Source organism: Pseudonaja textilis, chromosome 1 (genome assembly GCF_049901715.1).
Source record: "Pseudonaja textilis isolate UNSWEBS1 chromosome 1, rPseTex1.2, whole genome shotgun sequence".
NCBI classification, from domain to species: Eukaryota; Metazoa; Chordata; class Lepidosauria; order Squamata; family Elapidae; genus Pseudonaja; species Pseudonaja textilis.
The window spans coordinates 101,246,502-101,261,660 of NC_141990.1; the positions used below are offsets into that span (position 1 = coordinate 101,246,502).

A 15,159-nucleotide genomic window follows, 5' to 3' on the forward strand; every position below is an offset into this window, starting at 1 on the left:
AGAGTGCAAGATCAGCCCAAAGACTTGCATGATTACCTTTAAAAAAAAAATTGGTGGAATATTCCCAAGAACTGAAGCGTACGTACATTATTTCTGGTTCTCGATTAATCTTATTGGGGTCTTGGTACAGAAAAAAAATGTAGTCCAAAAAAAAGATCATTATTACCATCTTGGAAACTATATTCTGAAATCTGTATCCACTTTAAATTAAAAAATATGTTAATAATACAATACTCATTGTATTGGAACGTGCAGCATGAAAATTATAGTATAGTAATGTACTTGCTGGTAGTGAAATTTAATTCAAAATGTATATTCATGTATTCATTAAATACAGAGTACTTTGTTTTATCCTTTCTAGTTAATTACACACCACAGAGATGAATATTTGAAAGCTTTTTATGGTAGTTATGTTGTAATAAAATGGCTTAATATCTGTACTTATCTGTAAATGATGGACTAATTTAAATCAATTAAACTATTTCATTGATTAGAAGATACCAATATAATTTAAGTAATATAGTTAAACATGCCTTTGAAACCCAGTTCATGAAACTACAAAATCCATGATGTTTTCTTAAACATTCTGCATAGAGTTATTTCTGTCCAAGCTGGTAATACTCTGCATGTGTTTTCTCAGTTGCAGGATGCAATCAAGGCTAGCAAAGGTGTGACTTCAGCTATTGACCTATGTCGTTGCCATGGAAACAGCGCACTGGAAGCTCTAGAATGTTTCCCTCCCTCTGAGGCCAGATCTGCCTTAGAAAACATTGTTTACGCTGTGACAAGATTTTCATAATGTAGAATTGGATGGGGGGAGGAACTGCTGTTCATTTGTGGAAACAGGACGAACAGAACAGGTGATTGCAAAAGTCAGCTCTGCCATTGCTAAGGATCCAAATGCATTTGTGGCTTTTTTTTTTTAAAAAAAAGTGTTTCTGTTCCATTCACTACATTCCCAGATGAACACGTCTCCTTCGGAACTGCTGCAAACAAAATTAGGAAAAAAAGGTCAAACAGTTTTCAGTTGTCATGCCAGAAGCACACTTGAGGCTGCACTGGTAGAAATAATTAATGACACAAGCTTCTGTGACCTCAGCAAATGGACAGGAAATAAGTCCTTATTGATTGGACATAGTCAGGGATGGCGCCAGCATGGTGGCCTGTGGTTTTCCTGCAGAAAAGAAGACAGAGGGGGCCATGAAGCTGCAGGTGTTGGGAGCACTGGTTTTTAAGAACGTTTTTAAGCGGGGTGCTTAAAAGTAGAATTAATGTAGCAATTTATCAACACAAAAAGCAGCTTGATGAATTGGCAGAAAGGAACGGATTTTTTTATCGAACTACATGAAATGTTTCTGTAGCACTTTCTGTGCGCAGAAATAACCTTGTAACTATTCACGTTTAAACAGGTTGCTAAAAGAGTGGTGTAGGTATGGAAAATGTTTACTGTAATGTTGAATTGTTTGTGAAATTCTGTTCTGTTTGTATAATTCTGATTAAAAAATGGAGCTTTAAACCGCGTTTGCTTTTTCTGTATGGTACAAAAACAAATACTGTGTTTTCTTACATTTACCAAGAATATTTTCTCCGTTTCCATTTTTGACAAATGTTAAATCAATGTCTACTTCAATTCCCTATCATAAAGGATTAAGTGATAGTTCTTCCTCTCTTCCCTCCATACAGGATTTCATTCCCTGAATGGATGTGTAAGAAGTGTTTTAACCTTACTGTGTCAAATGTTAAAGTCCAATTACAGAGAGAATACATGGTATATCAGAAGCCTGCAATCAGACACTGTCTCTATTTTGTTCATAGGAGATGATTTTTGTGGTTTGCATGCTTGCAATCTGAGAACATCGTTGACAAGAAGGCTGAGTTTACATAAATGATCCAGATTGAGACTCAGCTACCTTTCTTCCTTGTGTGGTGTAATTACAGCCCAATCTGGAGACAGCTAGCACAGCAAACAGATTTCATTACATTGCTCTTTCAAACACTAAGTGGAGTTATTTTAGTTAATTTTTTTTCTCTGTGTCTCTCCAGTGATGTGTCATACACCTTCTGCATAACGGCAAATATTTCACCAACAGAAACATTATTTTTTTAAAGTTGAATATTTAGTTTCACTCATGAAATACACACGAGGAATTAATGCATTTTCAAACTTTGACTAGACTTTTATTACTTATTTCCAAAAATATTATAACACTTTTAATATTGTGTAATTATATGAATAAATCAAACTATTTCAGTCCTAAGCAGCATTCAGTTTTGAAGGATGGATGGATGGAGAGATAGATAGCAATTCTTTGGTTTCAAATATTGTTTATCATTAAGGGTTACTTTTAAAAATTAGCACATGTAACATAATAATTTGAAATTTACATTATCAACATTAGACTACATATGCCACCAATTTAATCTTATAGAAGTCTTTGTAATAAATATGTAAAAATACCCACAAAAAGGGAAACACAGAAATAATACAGCTAAATTATTAAGATATTCAGATTTTGATGAAAGTAGATGGGAAACTGCACGGCTGCAAAATTGTCAGAATTTTTAACAACTTCCATTTTTATTTAAGAATATTATCTTCTTAGCCTAAGAATTGGTCTTGATCTATGGGGGATTTTTTGATTATAGATACTTCCATGTTTATATCTGGTAAGATACACAAGGGACCTTAGGAGAAAGTTATGTCATGTGAACAGAAATCTTCTCTTGCAATCTTAATTTTTCTACACTTTCAGGAATCTGAAAATAGGAGCATTTGGTATCATTGTGTGGTATTTACAATTTTTTTAAAAAAACTGAATTGTAATTTATTGGATTCTGAATTTTAAGAATAATTTAAATATACCAAATTTAAATACACCAGAGTTACCATGTGGCAAATTAGGTGACTAACAAATTAGACAGAAAGACAGATAGATAAAATATGCACTGGAAACAAATTCCTTGTGTGTCTAATCACACTTGGTCAATGAAGAATTCTATTCCGTTCCATTCCATTTCAGCTAAATTAGGTGGGTGCGTTGTATGTCTTCCTACTTCATAGGGGAGATATGTGGCTTGTCGTGGTTGTGATGACATTGATATTGCTCAAGAGTTGTTCCTCAACATTGACATTTTAGAAATCAAGATTAATTTTGATATAAACTTTTATTCTTCTTTAAAAGTTGTTTTTCTAAGCATTAGTGTTAATAATCTCTAGTCAATTGTATACTGTACTCAATATAATGTATTAATTATGTTTTATAATAATGCAATAAAACCAAAGAGAAAAGCTCCCCTTGATACTTGTGCAGGAGTTCATACCATACTTTTAGGCATAGAACACACGTTAAATCAAGGGAAACTGCCAATCTGGCACCTAGTAGCAGTAAGACTGCTTTAAAGAAAATAATCATTTTCTCGTGGAAATAATTTCATTTTAGAGATACGTCAGATATCTTGGAACAGACTGAAAAAATAATGCATTGGTGGCCAAAATCAAGTTTATTGGAGAGTTCAGTGAAAAACATCTGCCAATTGAACTATAGGAAGTTGAAGATGTATTTGAATAGTTTTTCTGTAATGCCTTACGCTGCAAAATCACAAGTTATCAATTTCTACACAAGCTCACTTCTAATCAAGTTTTTTTTTTTGCACTGATATGTAAACCAATACCTGGTTCAATATATAACTGAAGATTAAATAGGGCAAGCAAATCAATTATGTAAATAAGTTAAATAATAAATGGTACGATACATCTGCAAGAGATAACATAATCTTCCATTCAAAGTTTGCTGATCCGTATCATAATATTTCTACTTATTCATAGGATTTTTATATCTGTTTTTATTTTATATTTCAGGCATTGGAATCCTAATCTCTGAGAGCAAATCATAACCTCTCCTGAATCTATGAAGGTTTCTTTCAACAAATACTATTTTAGGAAATGGTGATCAAATGGCTCAGTTCTGTTGGGATTGTGTTAGAAATCACTTCACTTCCTGAATTAAGTTTTTCAGTCTGCTCTGTAACACTGTAATTAGTACAAGCAGAATGCAGAATCTGATCCTGTAGATCTTTTTGAGATAGCTGAAATCTTAACAAAAACAATCTGCAGTGTACTGCTGGGAAATACAGCATATTCTTTGCTAACCACATTTCTAAATCCTACTGCCTTTTTTTCTTACATTTGCTTACAATGGCAGATTTTTTTTCCCTAAGAAAGGCACACTATTTTTATGGTACATACAGAATTTTTATTCAATGTTTCTATTAAAACACTTCATAATGGAGGTGTCTTGGGTTGCTTGGGTCATCCATTAGGATTGGTATCTTATTTTGAAAGACCTGGAGGTGAAACCTTCATACATAGTATAATTATTAACAAGAGACTCATAAATTCTTCTGTATTAGGTCAACCTATCCTATGCCCTACAGGACATCAATATCTTTTTTTTGTTTGTTTATTGAAGGATTATTAAGAAATGAAATCTTCAAGCAACTGCCTGTAACAATTCATCCTCTATTCTATAGAGAATGCAGTACACAACTCGGTGGCCTTGATCAGTAAATTAACATGATTTAAATCAAAAAGAAAAATTTTTTACAGAAGTGGGAATGACTACACATTCAAATAAAATACGTTGCTTTTGTAATTGTTTTTCATATGCTTAAGATTACTGACATGCTGTATTATGGTCAAAGATCCAGAAAAGTGGGGTACAAAGAATTAAAAAGCACAAAAAATACATCAGAATAAAAAATGCATTTTAAAAGCTGAAAATATATATTTGTGCATGCATGTATATTATGCTATATATGTATTGTGATAGATCTAACTTGACATGCTTCCCATAGCCTCCTCTTTGATTGCTTTTTTAAAAAATTCAGCTTGTTAATATTTGTTATTAAATAAAAGTATATTTTATTCTGACGTATCTTTTATGCCTCTTAATTGTTTGTACCCCACCCTTTTTATGTGGGTCTTTCACCTGATAACGATTTGATTTGATGATTTAGTCATTCCCTGCATTAGTCAAAAGAATACTTTGGCTCCCCCGTGTGTAACAGATTCACTCACAGCCACAAAATTTCTGAATAAATTATGTCATTGCATTTTAATGTTTGTGCTTGAATAATTTTTCCATAATACAAAATTGAATGTTTTTTTAAACATTTTATACTTGTCTATATTATCTAATTGTATACTGTACAATTAGATAATATAGACAATATAATGTATAATTGTACTGTTCTGCTTGATAAAGTACATCATTTTGCGAATATCACCCATTTAAAATATTTTGCTTATTGCATTATAAGAGATAGTTTTGAAAAACTGACAGGGATAGACAGAATTTTATCTCCCCTTAAATCAACCAATGAAATTGATGGGAAAATATATGTATAATTACAGCATATAATAAACCTGTAGAAGATATGATAATTAGTGCTGCTAATTTTAATGGTTTAAAAGAGGGTTCGATAAATTCAGAGGATACTCTATAATTGGTTATTAGACTTGGGACTCAATGTTATTTCCAGATTTCAAGCAATTTCAATTTCAAGCAAAAGCTGCAAGTCTCAAGAGTTGCTTTTTCAAAAGGCAACTGGACGTTTTTTCCTTGAGCAAGAAGACATTTCACTTCTCATCCACGGTTCATCAGTTTTGACCGGATGGTGGGGAGGATGAATTAGTTCTAACAGGATGGGGAAGGATGATAGTTCTTTGCAGTCATCTGGTTGTTAGCACTTTCTGAGCTATTGAGTCCATTTAGGGGGTTAATCTGCACCCTCGGGGTCACCTGAATCAGAGTGCAAATGGATTTGGAATTTTGGAAAATTGCTGAAAGGACTGCATTGTAGATAGGACATAAATGGTGTTGTATTCCTCCTCGATTGATTGGTTGTCTCAATCGATTTGTTCTCCTATGTCCATGAGGGCAAACCTACGGCATGTGTGCCACGGGTGGCACATAGAGCCATTTGTGCGGGCATATAAGCCCCAGCCAAATTTAACGGCACTGCGCATGTGTGTGCCCTCCCCCAGCTGATTTTCAGTCCGTTTGCGGACTCCCTGAGGCTTGAGGAAAGTCTCTGCAACCTTCAGAGGCCAAAAACGGGCCCATTTTGTTACTTCTGGGAAATACTTTCAGCACACAACAAAAAGGTTTGCCGTCACTGTCCTATGTTGTGCCATGTATCTGATTTTTTTTCTCCAATGTACAGATGTGCACAACTCACTGCATATATCACATTGCTCAATTTGTGTCTGGATATTTTATCCTCGAGGTAGACAACCTTCTGTCTTGGTGTATTCTTGGGTTTATAGTATGCGTGTATATTATGTTGGTTTAAAATAATCCTCCCGAACTTTTCAGATATTCCTGCAAAGTATGGAATGATGTCGCTTTATTTGTTGTTCTCTTCTTTGTTACGGAGCTCCTGCTGGGTCTTTTGCTGGATTTAATAAAAAGGCCCAGTTGGGATAGTTACAAGTTCTGAGGGTTTCCTTGATTTGTTTTAGTTATTTTTCTTGCTCCTCTTTACTGGTAGGCAAACTTTTAGCCCAGTGGTGTACGGTTTTGATTTCTCCCATTTTGTGCTCCAGTGGGTGGTGACAACAAAAATGTAAATCGTGTACTGGTCTATGTGTGTGTTTTTGTAAACTTCTGTAGACGGTTACATTTCTGTCCTCCTTAATGAGCACTGCATAGTCCAGGAAAGCCAGACTCTTTTCCTTAACATCTTCCAATGTGAACTTAATGTATCTGTCCACAGAATCAATGCATTTAAAAGCTGCAACAGAACAATGATAGGGAATGAGTGTCTCTTTCTCTCTTGGTATTTTGAGTGCCTTGAAAGACTTGGTTAGCCAGTGTGTGAAATAAAATGCTGGGCTTTGGCTCAATGTGATATAACTATTCTTAAATTTAACCTGCATTTGGATGATTGGGCTATGTCCTCTCACTATTTGAAGATCAGGAAATAAATTAATTCTGTTTATAATACAAAACAGTCTACAAAAGTTGTCCCAATGAAAAAGGAAAATACATATATGGGACCTTCTTTCTTCCCTTTTTATAAAATAAATGATTGAGATTTCAGGAAAACCTGTCCTATTTCATTTTGTTTCTGGTAGGTTCTTAGCTGAGCCTATTTTCTATTCATTTCCACATAGACTCTTTGTTCTAGTATTTATAACCTAATCTAAATAACAACATGCAATTGTAAAAAGATATGCATTTCATATGCAAATCAGTGGCAATAATTTTACACAATTACTACTGTAACTTACTTCCATCATAACAAACATGCATTACAAAGTGTATGCCACAAAGAATGTTACCAAAATGTGCTTTTTTCTGAAAATGCCCTTCTTCTTCACATTTTACTGTAGTTAATATTGTAGTATAGTCAATAACAAATCAGACGTAAATATATTGGCTGTATTCATATTAATAAATTTATCTCAGAATACAGTTTTAACTGTTACATTAACTTGCCAATCCTAAATGGTTCTGCAGCACATCACTTTGCAGTAATAGATGAACAGCAATGAATGTATCACAATTATGTATAATTTCTGGAGTCTGGATTTCACATAAAGCACAAATAAATGAAGTAAGTTATTTATAGTAATAGTGAACTTTGATGTTTCAATATGGATATTTATGTAACCAAACTTGCCATTATGCTAACACTTTGTGTTTGGTAAAGTACAAAAACATGTAAGGCGTCTTTCAAAGATTAAAAAACAGAGCACAGAACATGCTTAGCAGCAATGTAAGTAGTCAAGATGAAAAACCAGACAAGGAAATCGGGTATTTGGAAGAAGACAGAATATTGGAGAAAGATTTGGGGAAGTGGAGGTAACTCATATAATTAATCTACAGTGTTAAGAGGGCAAGAACAAGAGTAAAGAGCAGAGGACATCTCAGAAGTTCATATAGTTCGAAAGTTGTAATGATTTTATCTTTGCAATTGACAAGTCCAAAGCCACTTTGAGGATATGTATGATTTGAGTTTTCAAAAGATCACTTGGTCAAATTAATGGTAGATACAATGTGTAGAGCATATAGCAAAGCATAAAACCACAATTTTGACAATGATAGCATTAAAAATGAACCACAGGTTTAATTTCATATTTAAATGTTTGTTATAAACACAGAGCTACACATTGTTAGTTTTAGCTGGTTTACTTAAAGAAGTTTACCTTTTTTATTTTGCAAATAGCTTCAAATTTTCAATTAAAATAGTGATTCTAGAGAAATCATGGAATATCATATTAGGATTCCCTGTGTGGAACTCATTGGCACAACTATAAACAAGATTTGAAGGTAAAAAAAAAATATGTATCTTTCCTACAAGTGTGCAACTGCCTTCCTTGATTTAAGGAATTGCAGGTAGGTGTCGCCTCACTCACTCTAAAATATATTACCTTCAAATCCAAAGCTTTTCATTGCCCAAGAACATTATAAATATCCAAAGCCAAGCACTAGAGCAGAGACATAAAACAGAAGTCAGGCTAGAACAAATATGTCAAGATCACAGAAGGTACTGTATATTGTCCATTTTTAATGTTCTTTCAGTAAGCATTATTACTTATGTCCAGTGGTGAGATTCAAATTGTTTTACCACCGGTTCGGTGGGCGTGGCTTAGTGGGCTTGCTTTACCTAATGTGTGTGTGCATCTTTCCCCACACCAGCTGAGGCCTGCAGTGCCAATCAACTGAGAGGATAAAGAAGCACAGGGGCAGGTGGGAGGGCCGATCCTGCATTTTTCTCATCTTTCTTCTCTCAGCTGATTGTCCCAGACTTTTTTTCCCTCCTCTCAGCTGATCTTCGGAGGCTTTTTTTTTTTTACTACCTGTTCCGCCAAACCAGTCTGAACCAGTAGCATACCACCACTGCTTGTATCCATACTAAATTAGGAGCTAACAACAGATTTATAGTATAACTGCAAAAAGCTTAGAGATTCTCAGTAATCCAGGTCATGGTTGACCCAAAGGTGCTTTTTCCAGGAGGCAACTGGACTTTCTTGTTTTTTTCTTTTGAAGACATTTCACTTCTCATCCAAGAAGCTTCTTCAGCTCTGATAGGATAGTGGGGAATGGAAGGATTTATATTCCTTGCAGACAGCTGGTAATCTGCATCCTTTTACAGGGTTGTTAAAGCACTTGGAGGTTTATTTGTGTCCTCAGGGTCACCTGCTATTAGGGCAGTAGTGGGATTCAAATTGTTTTACCACCGGTTTGGTGGGCATGCTTTGCCTAACGCCGGTGCAGTAGCTTTTCCCACACCAGCTGAGACCTGCAGCACCAATCAGCTGAGAGGATAAAGTGCAAGGGCGAGTGAGAGGACTGATCCTGTACTTTTCTCTTTTTCCTCTCAGCTGATTGTCCCATGATTTCTTTCCTCCTCTCAGCTGACCGCTGGCCTTTTTTTTTACTATCAGTTTGGCCGAACTGGTCTGAGCTGGTAGCATACCACCACTGTATTAGGGTCATTTTATTAAAACCACTTTATTAGGGTCACCTAATGCTTTTTTTTTTTTCAAAAGAACAAAATAATAAAGTCCAGTTGCCTCCTGAAAAAAACACCTTTGCTTTTTTGACCTGGATGACTGAGAATCTCAACAGACTTTTAGCTATACAATTTCGGATGAACACCCTTTGAAAGATGTGGGAGCAGGAATGGATTTCCAAAGAAAAAATGCAGACTACAGGAACCAGGACCACTACTCAGGTGACCCTGAGGACATAGATAAATTTCCAAGTGCTTCAATAACCCTCTAAAAAGGATCCAAATGACCAGAAAGTAATATAAATCCTTCCTTGAATGCACTGATTGGAATGTTTTTGAAGATGCCTCTGCAGACCTAGATGAGCTCACAGATACTGTAACATCATGTTAGCTTCTGCAAAGACTTACCTGTACCAACAAGGAACCTGCAAATATATAGTAACAATAAACCTTGGTTCACAGCTAAACTTAAGCAGCTACGTTGTTCCAAAGAGGAAGCCTACAGAAAAGGTGACAGAATGCTATACAACCAGGCCAGAAACATATTAACAAGAGAGATCAGAGCAGCAAAAAGAAGCTACTCTGAAAAGTTAAGGAATCAGTTCTCAACAAATGAACCAGCAAACATGTGGAAAACTCTTAAAAACATTACTGGCTTCAGCAAACCTCCTTCCCAGGCAGAAGGAAATCAACAACTAGCAGATGACCTGAATGTGTTTTATTGCAGGTTTGAAAAGAAACTACAGCCACCTATCTCCACAACCCACATCTCAAACACGCCAACAACAGCCAAGCCTCCTACAACTGGCCTCAATCCATTGGGCTCACAACCTCTGGTGATCACAGAAAAAGAAGTGCAAGATCTATGACACAGACAGAAGCCAGGAAAAACACCAGGGCCAGACAAGTTAACTCCTTCTTGCTTAAAAGTCTGTGCTGACCTATTGGCTCCCATCTTCACCCGAATCTTCAATAGATCACTAGAGATGTGCTATGTTCCTTCCTGCTTCAAACGTTCTACCATCATCTGTGCCAAAGAAGCCCTCCATCAAAGAACTGAATGACTACAGACCAGTTGCTCTAACATCTGTAGTTATGAAAATCTTTGAAAGGCTTGTGCTGTCCCACCTGAAAACCATCACGGATCCGCTATTAGGTCCCATGCAGTTTGCATACCGAGCAAATAGTCAACAGATGATGGCTCTGCGTTACATCCTACACCACCTTGAATCTCCAAATACCTATGCAAGGGTCCTCTTTGTAGACTTCAGTTCAGCATTTAATACATCATTCCAGACACTCTTCTAAGTAAATTAAACCAACTAGCAGTACCTGAACACACTTGTAAGTGGATCATAAGCTTCCCAACAGACAGGAAGCAGCAGGTGAAGCTAGGAGGAATCACATCCGATACCTGTACAATCAGGAAAGCCCCCCCCCCCCAAGGCTGTGTGCTATCTCCACTTCTCTTCTCCCTATATATCAATGACTGCATCTCAAACGATCCATCTGTTAAAATACTGAAGTTTGCTGATGACACAACAGTGATTGGTCTCATTCGAGACAACGATGAACCTGCATACAGACAGAAGGTTATTCAACTTGCCTCGTGGTGTCATCGGAACAATCTGGAACTGAACACAATCAAAACTATAGAAATGGTGGTAGACTTTAGAAGAAACCCTCCCATACTACCACCTCTTACAATACTAGACAACACAGTATCAACAGTAGAGATCTTCAAATTTCTAGGTTCTATTATATCACATGACCTAAAATGGACACCTAACATCAAAAACATCATCAAAAAAGCACAACAAAGAATGTTCTTTCTGTACCAACTCAGGAAGATCAAACTGCCCAAGGAGCTGCTGATACAGTTCTACAGAGGAATTATTGAGTCTATCATCTGTACCTCTATAACTGTCTGGATTGGTTCTGCAACCCAACAGGACAGACACAGACTTCAGAGGATAATTAGGACTGCAGAAAAAACTATTACTACCCACCTGTCTTCAATCGAGGACCTGTATACTGCATGAGTCAAAAAGAGGGCTGTGAAAATATTTAGACCCCTCACATCCCGGACATAAACTGTTTCAACTCCTTCCCTCAAAACGACGCTATAGAGCACTGCACTAGTGCTCTATAGACACAAGAACCGTTTTTCCCCAAAAGCCATCGCTCTGTTAAACAAATAATTCCCTCAGCACTGTTCATCTATTTACAAAGTATACACTACTATTACTGTTAATCTTCTCACCACTCTTTATCACCCACCCCCTCCAACTTGACTGTTTCCTAGTATGATTTGATTGTTGATTGTACCCTATGACTATCATTAAGTGTTGTACGTTATGAATCTTGATTCTTAACGAATGTACCTTTTCTTTATGTATACTGAGAGTATTTACACCAAGACAAATTCCTTGTATGTCCAATCACACTTGGCCAATAAAGTGTGTTCTGTTCTGTTCTGTTCCATTCCATTCCCCCACTATCCTGTCAGAGCTGAAGAAGCTTCTTGGATGAGAAGTGCAACGTTTTCAAAAGAAAAAACAAGAAAGTCCAGTTGCCTCCTGAAAAAGCACCCTTGAGAGTATATTTTCAGGTTTCTTTGCACTTTATAACTCCATTCAATAATAACTTGCAATCCTGCAATCCTGTAGGATATGTAGGATTACATATCCTGTGGGATATGTCGCATAGAACAGCAATTTTCCATAGATTAAAATTCCATACATTAGAACATAGATGAGCAAATTTAGAATTGTTAACTTGTAGACTATAAAAGAGATTTAAATTCCACAGAAAAAGTAACAAAAATGGAAATAGTCTTCCTCTAGAAATATACAATAGTTCAGCCCCTCCAAATGGAATTCACCAATCTCTTCAAATTAGAAAGCAAATAAAAATAAGGCAGTCAATGAATAAATAAGGTTATAAATTAATGTCATGAAATAAATTTGACATAACACAATTAATAAACCAGAAACATGAAGTATTCAAAATGGCTGGCTGTAACCTAAAAATGTGCAACTTTATTCTCTTTCTCTGCACAATTTGTTAGAAAAGCGAAGTTGCCCAGACACTTACAAATAAATTAATTACAGGGCAGAAATGCTACAGATTTTTACTATGAAAATTTTAGAATGTGATTATTTAGTACTAAGTTTTATTTAACCATGATTCTTTAAAAAATTCTCTTTCAATCACAAAATGTTTTACAAGGTTTTTTCTGTTAGCATCTAAGAGTAAGGACATTGAAAATGAAAAGCAGAAAGCACTTCTGAATAAATGCTTTGGTTACAAATATCTGAATAATTTACTTTATAGATATGAAAATATATGGGAAAACAAACATACATATACTAGGTAGTATACCTGAAGTAGGCTTGCATATTTCTTTTCAATGTTAGAGAAAAAAAACTAAATAACATTCTGGATGGATAACTAAGATCCTGCAGGGTCCCTTCTGGGCCTAAGTCCCCTAATAGCAGTGATGCCTGAGGCCAATACTACATTGTAGAAATTAGATGTAGTGCAAATTGATTTTTTTGTTGTTTATTTCAGAAACATAGTGAGCTTACAGAATTTTGCTTTTTTTCTATTTTGTGTGTCCAGGTTTTGCTAGATATCATAATCTAAAACATTTTCAGATTAAACTACAGAGCACAAAGTGACACTCAAATGTACTGGTTAAACACTAACAGTAAAAAAGGCTTTAAAATTAGGAAGATCTATTGGGAGAAAAACCAAAAGAGAAAACAGCAGAGGTGGTATTCAGCAGGTTCTGACCAGTTCTGGAGAACTGGTAGAATAAATTTTGAGTAGTTCAGAGAACCAGCAAATACCACCTCTGACTGGCCCTGCCACCATCTACTTTCTTTTGATAAACATGGTTAGAAGCAGCTATCAAAATTAATAGCTAAAAGAATACATTGGCTGTATTTTAAACAAAAAAAACTTTGTTAATTACCATAAACATGTATTATTTTATTTTCTGTTCATTATGGCATGCAACCCTAGTATTGAAATTTCTTTGTCACAAAGACCTTATATATTTTTTGTCATAATTTGATTATAAAAGCCACTAATTTTCTTCAGTGCTGGCTGGAGCCACTAATTTTTCAGAGCTGGCTGGAGTTATATGGCCCATGTTATTCAAGCTTGGTAGTTTTTTAAGATATGCAAATATAGGAACAGATTCTGTAGCAAAACCTGGCTTCTAGCAGCAAGGAATATGATCTTCCTCTGCTATGATTTCCTCTGCACTAGTACAAGAATATATAAGAGGAAGAACAGAAATATTTCATATTTCAAGTAGTAATTCCTTAGGAAATTATTCTTTGAATTTGTGAAATTAATAGAAATACTATAAAGGTAAATAAGACATTAGTACATACAATATTGTCCCAGAACAAGGCTATTATCGCCAATAGGAGAAACTTTCATCCAACATAGGTAGTCAATTATAATTGAGCTGACAATTTCAGTTATAAGTCAGAGTGGTCATTAAGCAGATCACATGATCACACTCAATTTTCCTTTTTTGTAGCAATCATAAAGCAAATGTGATGGTCATTACTGAACCCATTGTTTGCTATGGGGACCTTTTTGCCAGAAACAGGAAATAAATACTGGTTTCTGGCAAAAATGTAAAACATGGTCACAATTGCAGGTGCTGCAAACAGCCATAAATGAGGGCTAGTTGCCAAGCCCCCAAAATCTGGTCACATGACTGCATAAAGGAGAAGCAGCCACATAAACCTCAAATCTGGATCAAAAATATCTTTTTGGAAGGTCCATCATACCTCTGAATGGTCATTAAGTAACTAATCATAAATTTACAACTATCTGTAATCAGAATCTAGCGCATTCTATATTTGAAGCATTCAAATTTTACACTTTTACTGCCTAATAGTTATAATAGATTATACGTATTTCTATATTTTGTATGCATTGAATACATATAACAGTAATAGATTAAATAAACAGCATCTAGACAAATCTTTATGTAAATAATATTGATACGGCAATGTAAACAAAAAATAATAAATGTTAAGTGTCTGTTTCTAAAAAATAATGGGACTATAGAATATTTTTAAAAGGATACTTCACATTTGATTCACTTTGAATAATGCAGAGAAATGTAATCAGCATAATTATAAAAACTAGAATATAAAGAACATCCAAATGCAATGCCCTCTTTTCTTGGCAATTTAAATGAAATAAGTATTGTATTTGATGCTTAAGAAGAATATAACCAACATAAAAGGAATGTATATTCAATTGTGGGTTAACACCTAGTTGGGTAATGAAATGTCTGCAAGCAAAGAATCAACTCAGAGAATAAGAGCTCCATAATTTGGAGTCCCTCAGCAGGTTGCAGTCAAAACTTTTATAGAAAGCAATGTGGCAAGGATATTAGTATTGTATAAAATTGTTTAATTATATGCCATTCAGGGCAAGTATACAAATATTTATTAGTTAAGGCCCCCTGCACTCAGTGGGTTATGACAGCTAGGTGTACACAGTTATTTGGTTTTCAATTCTTAATGGGGCCTAAGAAGTGAAATCAAATACCCCATGAAAAACTGGTATTTTAAGATCCAATTTGAATGGAGGATTCATTCT

At 35.2% G+C, this 15,159-nt stretch overlaps 1 protein-coding gene across 4 annotated transcripts in view; it reads left to right on the top strand.

The window, feature by feature from the left end:
* The window catches only part of PDSS2 (decaprenyl diphosphate synthase subunit 2), an 87,952-nt gene extending 86,436 nt beyond the window's left edge, over positions 1–1,516 (top strand). For all 4 annotated transcript variants that reach the window (XR_015739638.1, XM_087913508.1, XM_087913504.1 and 1 more), the window contains one exon: positions 641–1,516. Coding sequence is in view for 3 of the 4 variants with exons in the window: in XM_087913508.1 (XP_087769634.1) it covers positions 641–799 (159 nt within the window). In the remaining variant the exon portion in view is untranslated. The remainder of the gene's footprint in view (positions 1–640) is intronic.
* The last annotated feature ends 13,643 nt before the right edge of the window (positions 1,517–15,159 follow it).